The 10,798-nt window shown below is 38.2% G+C and overlaps 1 protein-coding gene across 1 annotated transcript in view; it reads right to left on the bottom strand.

Moving 5' to 3' along the window:
* Positions 1-343: 343 nt before the first annotated feature.
* LRRC9 (leucine rich repeat containing 9) overlaps positions 344-10,798 on the bottom strand; it is a 597,819-nt gene continuing 587,364 nt past the window's right edge. Inside the window, exons 32-33 of the mRNA XM_085626156.1 lie at positions 7,576-7,756; positions 344-3,719 (exon numbers count right to left, since the gene is read on the bottom strand). Coding sequence (XP_085482282.1) covers positions 3,686-3,719; positions 7,576-7,756 — 215 coding nt within the window. The 3' untranslated portion in view covers positions 344-3,685. The remainder of the gene's footprint in view (positions 3,720-7,575; positions 7,757-10,798) is intronic.

Raw genomic sequence — 10,798 nt, 5'->3', positions numbered from 1 at the left:
ATCAAATAGGTAGTTCCATAATGATTAGAAGACATTTTGACACAGTAAATACCCATCTGAACCAGATCCTAGATCTCAATTTTAGTAACTTTTCCTGGGTATTTTACTGTAAATTGTAAAGAACTAGAGTGTCAGAAAGAAAAGCATGTACAACACAAATGTGCTGAGCAAATAAATCATTCATAAAAAATAGGAGATGTGAGAAGGATGATCAGAATTTTTTTTTATGCAAAGTCTTAGTACAGGCCACATATACAAATAAAAAAACACCAACATAGCTTTACAAATATTTGGATTTGTAGGGGTTTCTTTAACAAGCTATATGCTTTGATGTATCCATCCAATGGTGAGCTACACCAACAAATTATTTGAAAACAGCAATACATTTAATGCCGAGGTATCAACCAATTAGGTTTCTACATATGAAGGATCTCAGTGAACCAACTTTCCTCTCTCCACATGACCAAGAGATATAACATAAGAATTTGCAAATGGTAATTCAGAATAAAAAATAAAACAGACATGTTCTCCTTATACGATTTTATTCACTTTCAGAAATGTTTAGGCAGTAATCCTTGTACAAAAGTGCATAAAATCAAGTTACTGCACATTCATTAACAATTGCTCAATAACAACACTGGGTTAAAGAAAGTGCATTTTAAACTATAGTACTTTATACAATTAAGAAATTTGAACAACTGTTGTATATTTTAAAACAAGGCATAAATAACACTAACAATATAAACATACTCCACTAACTGGCTGAAATGCAGATCAAACTTGAAATGGACTCAACACCATCTAGATACCTTCTTTCCTCTCGTGTCCTTTATTTGTTAAATAATTGTAAGTACTGTCTACAAATCAAAGCATTAGAGAAACCATAATGTAGATGTTACACGGACCCTATATCAAAACAGGAGCAAAGGACCATAAAATAGCATAGACCCTCTTCTTTAAATTTAATAACGATATTTTTGTACACACCATATAATTTTGCTATGGGGAAACTATAACTTATTAGATATTACAAAGACCTGATGCCAAATCCCCAAATAAAGAAACACAACTCAGTGCTGTTGTAAGTATGGCAACCAATGGATTAGTCATTGGTTGAGCAATGCATCTCTAGACATGGCATTTCTGAGCAACAAAAATGAGAATATGACCAAAGCTTGTACAACGAGTTCTGTACATAGGGTTTACGTTCAATGCTGGCCACTCACGAAAGTTAATACTTTCTACCCATCTTTAAAACATTTTATGCATTACAAGGTCTAATCTCATCTTGAGATCAAATAAGGTTAATTATGACCACTGTTACTTCACAATTGTGACTATTATGCCAGTTTGGTAAAGTAACTAAATAGGAGATTGCAGTCCCCCCAGAAAGCAGCCATTTGCCTGGCCTCAAGAGATCATCTTCAAACAGAGGAAAATACATGTATCATGTCTTAGTCTCTCCATAGGCCTGGTATCGCTTTTCATATTTTACAGTTGGAATTCTTCAATTCATCCAACACTGTCTTGAGAGTCCATTACTCTGTAATAGCAGCAGTGCAAAGTCTCATGTAGAGGAGAGAGAGTGACCGCTTTTGTCAGTGGCTGTTGCGACCTACTAGAATTCCTTGCACTAAGATATTTGTTTATTTGAACTTGCATGCCATTTAAAAAGCAGTTTAAACTTTCATGTTTTCCTCATCCTTTCTTCTGGTCATGGCCTCTTCCCACAACCCTTATAAACATTTAACAGTCTTCTAGCAAATAAGACACTGTTGCTTTCTGAGCATTAATTGCAGTTTGGGATTTAGGCATTTAAAGCTACTGCTTATTTGCTTTTTATTAAACTGTTTGTAGCAAACTATATATATGGCTATGCAGTAGCACATTCTTATTTCTAAAATTATTTTGAGCAGCTCCTGTGTATGGAACCTAACCACAGTAAGGAGAATAAGCAACACATCACTGTTCATCACAGGAGAAAATGAATCTCAAAAAAACAGTAGAGTGATTGGTAGACATTATGAAGAAAACGTTTGCCATTTAGATATAGATAGAGACAATATTTGCTAATATTACATAGAAGAGAATCAAATGTAACCTCCCAAGGGGTAGATTCCAAATAAGATAAATCTTGTTGAAACTTCAATTTTCAAAAAGGAGCCATGTGGCATCATACAACACCCATTCAGGAAATATTTCCTTCTTACTCAGATGTGCTTTCTCCCTGAATCAATGTTGGAGGGTTTACATCATTCAAATTGGAATAAAATATGGGCAGGTCACTGGCTAATTAATTTAAGGACCAGCTAACACAATTGACATTTTAATCCAGACATTTTAATTCCCTCTACAAATAAGATGGTTTATTTGAGAGAGAACAATGTATGGCTGGCTGCAAGGTTGAGTGCATAAACATTCTTAGAAGTTCAAAGTTCAGTGTGACATATAAGAATCAAGAACAAATAGAATATTTGCTCTTGGCAAGTGCTTGAGAAAGAGTATGAAGCTACAAAACGACTTGGAATTATACAAAAAGAAATTGAATAGTAGCTGGATGACTAGACATCTATATATGATGCACAGATTGTTCGAAGTTGCAGACAAAGGTAGTATACCTGATGGCACAGAAGAGAAATAAAAGGCATGTCTCCCATCATCCCTTAATCAAGCTAATCACTTGAGTTTGAAAACCATTTTTTGGGGTACTAGTTTTACTGCATAGATTGACCAAAATCATTTTTGAAACAACAACATTTCTACAAATGGACGTTTTTTAGCATTTCACATGGAGGTTAACATTAATTCTTTGTAAAGCTTACAACCCTGAAAGGAAAATGGCCATTGTTGAAAAATATCTGTGTTCCTACTGTAGCTGTAAGCACATGTTTTTACAATGTTATTACAATGAATAAAAGAATACATGTGTTGCCACTGTAACTGTAAGCAATGTTATTTCGATGAATAGTTGTAATGGCACTTGCTGTTAGAATACCCTGAGAAATGGGGTTTGGGAAGAGAATATTACTCAAAATAGGTTTTATTCTGCTTTTTAATAAGCAGAATGTGACCTAACAAGTCCAGAAAATGCTATTTACTAGTATTGTTTTATAAAGAGTTCAACATTTGGAGGTTAAAAAACTCTCCATGCTGGCCAACGAGAAAAGTGAGGCAGCTACATTTCATTTTTTAATTGTGGAAAAGAGATTTCTTTTATACATTCATTGTTAGGAATATCTTTTGTAAATTATTTGCACACTGCGGCTATTTAATTTAAAATGGAGTTTCATTTAACATTGAGTTTACTGCTAACTAGCCAAGCTACTTGAGGAATACAGTGCAATTGCAATGTTTCAATATACAATTTATATTCTGATGGATAGACCATGTAAAATGACATTTAGAACTTGACAAAGTGAATGTCTTTTCAGTTGAGCTGTTATCGTTGTATTTCAGTCAATTCCTGTGTGAATATTTAAAACTATTTTAGGAATGGCTTTGAAACAAAGTGTTGGAAACTTCATCCAGAATGAACCGAACATGCATAGCATATATGCCAAATACTGGTAGCATCAACCCAAAAAGTGTGATTACAAAATATACTTTCAGTACCACAAAGGTTTTGTAATAGTCTTTAAATAAAGAAGAGCCTTCCAGCATGTTATCCACATTCACTGCAGTTGGCTCAGGTTGGTCTAGAATATCCATTGTTCGGCAATCTGTAAAAAAAGAAAAATAACATTTGAAAAGTCAAATACAATGTGTAATAATAAACAATATATATTACATGAAAAAGAACTTTAGTATTAGAAAAGTTCTCACAAAATAAAAATAAAAGAAATATGTTTGCTTGTCATTTACAAGTCACAAGAATGATGACTCAAACCTACGTATGGTGAAAAGCTAAACATTTGGGGGAAAGTTTTGTGATGTTCAGCGCATGATGAATAACTTTAGTACACAAATGTCCTGGTGCACTTTTAACCATTTATAGTGCATCTATTTTTTATTCTGATATTACAACTTGTGAAACAAACCAGACAGGAAACACCAAAAACTGAAGTTGTTTAAAATCTAAGGAATATAGGATAAATACAGTTGAGGCAGAGACTGCAAACATTTGTACGCAATTCATCAACATTAATGGCCCTGAGTTCATCAGATAAAAGAGGGTTCAGTGCACTGAATAGACAGCAATTATTGAATGGTCTCAGTTTTATAAAATGTGCTAATTTTCATTTTGAAAACCTAACTCCATTAGGTACAGTCACAGAAGAATCCAGACCAAGGCCTTAGCTATGTGCAGGGAAAGGTGGGGGGAGTGGTAAATATTTGTATGGCCTCCCTAAAGGACACAGATGGCAGACAGGCCTGGCAGGTCATGCCATTAAATGTATTGATTTGTCTATGTCAAAACTTCATTCATCTCACAAAAAGGACAGAATGAAAGCTGTATGAAAAGACATGAACTTGAAAATAAACATATCTAGGGCTATATAAATGTCCTCTTCTTTAAGTAGATACATGGATTAACGAAAGAGCATCTGTACCATCACCAATAAAATAAGAACAAAGCTTATTTCTAATAAGTTAACAATTTTGAACATTTTTTTTCCACGTAACTTTATTGGTTTTTCACATGTTTTATACATTGCAAATGAAGGCACAAGAATATACCAGAATCAAACAGTACAATAGTTATTTAATATGAGCAGAGCAAGCATATTTTGAAAAGTATTCTGTTAATATAAAGTTCAAGTGTTGATGAAGCTATCACCTAAAGCTGTTATCAACATCATCATTATTATTATTATTATTATTATTATTATTACTATCATCATAATACCAATACCACTAATGCTAATGTTAATAATAATAACAATGCCTTGTTAGTATTATTTTTAGAATTATTAATATTATTATTAGTAGTAGTAGTAGAAGAAGAAGAAGACAACTACAGTGCACAACTTTCCCAGACCTGTTTGAGGACTTGAAGGCATAAAAGTAGCCCTCTGTACAAATAATGCTGGGGTTATCTCTGTATCTCGAATAGTGATCCAAGCACTGGTTATCAAATTTGTATTTTTTTGTTTTTGCTGGAATACCTCTTTATTAGTGTATCCAGTAACAGCATAAAAGTTAGAAGCAGTCAGAGGAATATATTACGTGATTCGACTTCAAAGGAACATAAACGAAGATCAGTAGAGAAAAGAAGTATCATACCATCCAAAATAATGAGGTCATGTCTTTAAAAGGGAGGAGAAATAGCCATTTCTGCATAGTTTCCCCTGATGCCTTTTTCTGGACACTAATTGTGGTGTTTTTAAACCTCTGTGCACTTTACCCCTGCTAAACAGGAGTAACGTATCTGTGACCCCCCTTTAAAACATGGTTAAATTGGCTTAACCCTGACTGGCATATTTAACTTGCCTACATGTTCCTAGTTTATGGTGTGAGAAATGCCCTCAAAGCCTGGAAGTTAAATTCCACCTGTGCACTGCAGCACATATGGTGCCTTCCACAAGTCTGACCTGTAAACTATGGCTTAGGCCTGCCATGTGTAGCCCAACTGCTTAGCCTAAAAAACTTGTTGTCAAACTGTCAAAATAACCCTTTTAGACAGGTGTGGAACCCTGCTCCTACGTAGCTACAAGGACACAAGCTGTGAGACACCTTTTTCCTGAAGTCACCAGTTGACCACTACCATCTGGACCAGGAATGGACCTGCAGGTGTCTCTGCTCGAGTGAGTACTGTCCCATAAGTGCTGTTATTAAGGTAGGGGGAGCCTTAAAAGTGACCTAGAGGAGCTTCTCCAAAAACCCTGAAAAGCAGGGACTTAGAAGCATTTTGGACTTACAAGACCACCAGAGTCATTAGGGGACCTTATGGCAAAGGTGTCCAATTTTGTTGCACCTTCCTTGGATACATAGAGCCAACTTCCTTTGTTTTATAAATTCCAAGCCCCATTTGCATTACTCTTCCTCTGGTGCAGCGTCATACTTGCCCCACTGGATTTTGAGCTGCATAAGAAAGACTAAATCAGAAAAATCTACCGCTTCCATAGGCTGTCATTGGGGTTTTTGGTGCTATTTTTATCCAAACCTTCAAAAATACGCTGCTTCTATGGGCAGATTAAAAACTTCAGTAAAATGTGTTATTAAAAGATTTAACTTGAAAAATTCATAACTCTGGTTCTCCTCATTGGATTTTTGTCATTTTCATATCATTTTGTTTACCAAATCTTACTCTATTATACTAATTTAGTTTCAGATTGTTATTGCTTGGTGAGTTGACATTATTACTGTTTTGGTACTTGAGTCAAACTGTACATGTTGCCCTAAGTTAAGCCTGTCTGCACTGTGCCATAGCTACTAGGGGGTTGAGCTCAGGTTAATTTAGTGACTTTGGGGTTCACCCTGACAAGTTAGTGTAATGATGCCTTGAGGTTGGCAACTCCCAACCCCATATAATAATCCACTTTCTTACAGAATAGTCGCAGAGTAGGGTTACAAGGAGCAGTAGCAAGCATGCTGAACTCCATCATGGGTTTAGGGATTGAGAATGGCCAACTGAAAAGCAGAGGAGGGTGGAGATGGGGAGTAGTATAGAGGGGTTCATGGGGCAATCTCCAACTCCATCACATTAACTGCCCTGATCACAGGGGTGGTTACAGCTGTACATACATTCATCAACACATATACAAACAACATCGGGCTTGAAGCTACATAAGTGTTTTAGGCGCCACTATTAATGGTGCTCCAGCTAACACAGCAGCCCAATAGCCACTCCCCAAGTGATATAAAGCAAGTGGCCCAAATCTAGACTGACAGTCATCAAATAGTAGAGAAATCTCAATACATAAATCAGTACACTTATGCTCAGCGATAAGCAGTAGAGCGTATTACAGTTTACAAAAGCTTGCATCTTTCAATGGTCCTGTTACTTAGCCCCCACCAAGTAAAAGGCTCAGCCATCAGGGGTGTGCAAGTCAACAGTATTAGGTCAGGAAAATTAATAGGGGGGGGGGGTGTACTGGGGAAGTGTAGAGTGCTCCACAAAGAAGATAAGAAGCTAAATTAAACTAAAATAAAAGGATATTCTAAGAAAATGGTATGACACAGGTGCAAGTCATTTTAAATTTTCTGTTTTGCTCAATTTTGATTTGAAAATGTTAGCAATAAATTAAGCAACGATTGAAGAGCTAAAAAGCAAACATGCTCTTCAGCATACAGATGAAGCTTGCGAGTATGTGTCACAATGCATTGGAAAACAAGCATATTCTTTGTTAATTGAACAAATGCAGAGAAAACGCTTATGTCGACTTCATATTATAGTCTTTCACACACACACACTGGTGTTTCTGCGTAATTTTGGGACTGCACCAATGCACTTTACTGCGGCTTATGAAGTCAAGAGGGAACAAGAGTATCCTGCAGAAGGTCATACCAGCCCAACTCCATCTTAGGCAATAAACTAACCTCTTACAGCTGTAATTTAAAGGATAATGGTGTGTTAAAGTTAGACAGCCTTCATTGAACCAGTAAGATGTTGTACCCCAGCTTAAGAATCCTTACCTGCCATCATGTTCTTGGCTATTAGCTTGAATATGTGCATTTCTCAAAGAGCCACCCTGCTGTGCTATGTACGTTGGAGATATATTTGGCCCTCCTCTAAGCTGCCGATAGGCCATTTCACCATGAACGCTTCGGGGATGGTTTATCAGGCCCATGACAGATTGAAACTTTGATCTTTTTTCTGAAAAAACACAAATGGAATAATACATATTATTTGCCGATAGTACAAAATTCAGCTTTTGTTAAATAAATCACACATACATAGCTCAATAAATCGGTTCAGCTTGTGAAAATGTCTGACTCACCCCATTCCATTTGCTTTATGGTGTAGCTTTGCTCAACCTGGGCTAGGACAGACTACTATATGGGTATACCTCTCCTGAGTATAATTTGATAGACAGCAAAAAAGACTGAAAGACCTATTTTTTGACTAACATATTATCCCTTCTAGCGACTAACTAGAAGGGATAATATGTTTCCCTAATTGTGTGTGCAAAGCTGGGGGAACACAAAGCATGTTTCGAGCAATGGCACACATCCAGATTTGATGTTACAAAGTTGTATGATACACCAAAGGCTTAAAATGTTTTGCAAGCTCACTTTAGAAATAACATTGCGAAGAATTTATCCAAAACAATATCTGTTTATGGTCTTGTCTACCAGCCTCAAAAATGCCCAAAACAGTGTAAAAACAGGAAACTTGCTGGCTTCAGTAAACTCTACGTATGAGGAGTGAGATACTAGGCCTGACTACCCACTTAATTGAAAATGGAAAGGAAAATAAATCTGCACCATGCACCCCAGCTGGAACAAGGATCAAGAAGCACGGATTTTAAGAGATGAAATTTATACATATGCCTTACATCCGGTGCCTTAACTTGGCTATTACTGATCAGCTCTTCTCACTTTATCGATTTGAGTACTGAGACTTCTAACTGCCAAGAGAAAACACAGTACATACATGTCAGGAGAAGGTTAAAAGAGAAAGCCAATGCCAGATGATTGCCCTGTTCCATCCCCCAGTCAGATTTTGTGTTCTAGCCAGGTGTTATACAGAGCACTCCAGCTGCTATATTATATATTGTCCCTGTTTGAGGCAGGGCGCACCCTTAACTTGGGTTGCAGGGAGTAAAGAGGGACTGTGAGCACTATTACAGATAATGTGTTGCCGTCAGGTCAGTCACACACTCATGCTTCTGCCCTGGGGGCAGCGTATTTGGGAAAGGCAGTCTGGGTGCTTGCAGCAGGTGGTCCATCTTTCCCACTGGAGGCATCACCCATTCTATTTTACAAAGGGGGACTGAGATCCCGCTGCAGGCGGGTACAGAAATCAACTGCATTCGCCTGTAGGGGATATTTGGAGGGGTCCATGGGGCACCCTCTCCCTCTTTCAGAGGGGTCCCTGGGGTGAGGAAGGGGTTGCACTGACTATGGCATTGGTGCAGAGTCAGAGTGTCTCTCATTAGCATGCGGTCACGCCCACATGCTAATGAGAGAATGCTCCCTTTGAATCTGTATTAGAGAAGTGAGCACACACGAGTCTGCAGCCCCTTCTGTAAAACCAAGCTGCCCCTGGGGATAGGAAAGCGAGTGCACATGCCCACTGCACCCCCGGGGCACTCTATAAGACACGGCTCCTGATAGGGGTATGCTTCCCTGTATCTTTCAAGGGTAGATATTGTCTAAACATTCTTCTTGTGAGTTCATTCCCCTAACATACCCACGTTCTATGTCAAGAGGCTTCATGAGTTTATTTTGTGGTAAGTTTATCTCACTCTCTCGGTCTCTCCCACTGTCTTTTTCTTAACTCTATCCATTCCTCTCATTCCCCATTCTCTATCTGATCATCCACTAAGAAATCTTCAAAAGAGGAAAGCTATTAGGTTTTTCTGGAAGAATAAGAGTGATGGATGAGTTTATAGGTTTCAAAGCAAAGAGTTCCACATTTTGGCAGCTGCATCAGGGATGGAGTCACTTGAGGCTTGTTTCCTTCACAAGCCTTCTGGAGGCATTTAGAGAGAGTCCTATATAATGGAGTGTTTGCTTCCACTGAAGCCACCATAGATGGACAGCAAAGCAGAGAATTAATAAGGGTAGTGAGAGAGCTGTGTAAATGTACAGGCTAGTCTGAAATTGTTTCTGGCCAATGAAGAACTCTGAGGATCACGGTAATGGGGTCAAATGTGTTCATATCTGTGGTGCCCTGGTGAGTTTAGACACCTAATGAGGAATTGCTTGTTAGGTAGATTTGGGAAGGCCAGCCGGGTGGCTTTTCCAAAGTCCATGTGACATTCACATGTCAAAAAGTCATGTAGAGAAAAGATACTTCTCCTTGTTTCTCAGGGAAAGTTGGTAGTTGACCGATTTTGAGTTGTGTATTACATGCTCGTCCATGGTGAGGTAAGAGGGAAAGATAAACCTTCTGGAATGTGCATGGGCTCATACAGTTAGAAGGAACAGCTTTTAACTTAAAAAAACATGAAGATTTAAATGTAACTAAGTCCTTGTGACTCAGGAGTAGGTATTCTATATTGCTGGTATATGAAGTATGTATTTAGTGTTACTTATGTTGGGGTATTTATATAGTGCAGACATAGTTGGCAAGATAACAAGAGACAAAGGATACCTAAAGGGAGAGGGGATAATGGTCTGTGCAGAGGCAAGTCTTCCAATTCTACCTGAATAGGAGAAAAAGGGACAGTTACAGGGTAAAGCAATAATGATATGCAATGGCTTTGTGGACATGAGTGAGTAGCTTGAACTTGCATCTTTCATGGACTGGGAGCCAGAGGGGATTATTGGGGTGTGGAGAGATTTTGCTGGATGTTCAGGATGAGTCTGGCGGCACGGGCGTTCTGGATGGTATGGAGCCAGCGTAGGACATGGGCTGAGATTCTTATGAAGAGGGCATTTACGTAATCAAGTCTACTTGAGATAAGAGCCTTGGTGACAGTTCATCTGATGTCCAGTGGGATCCACTTGAAAATATTGCATCACATTCGCAGGATGTGGAAGCATGATGAAGAGACAACTTTGATCTGTCTGCTCATGGAGAGGCTGGTGTCCAGGATGACCCTTAGGTTCTTGGCATGTTCTGCAAGGGTGTGTGGGGTGACAAGTTCAGAGGGCCACCAAGAGACATCACAGGGGGATAGGACTTTGGTTTTGTTGTGTTGAGCTGGAGGCAGTTGTTTTTCATCCAAACAGCAAGTTGCTCATGCAG

This window comes from Triturus cristatus, chromosome 9 (genome assembly GCF_964204655.1).
Source record: "Triturus cristatus chromosome 9, aTriCri1.1, whole genome shotgun sequence".
Classification (NCBI taxonomy): Eukaryota; Metazoa; Chordata; class Amphibia; order Caudata; family Salamandridae; genus Triturus; species Triturus cristatus.
This window is presented reverse-complemented; position numbering and strand designations above follow the sequence as displayed.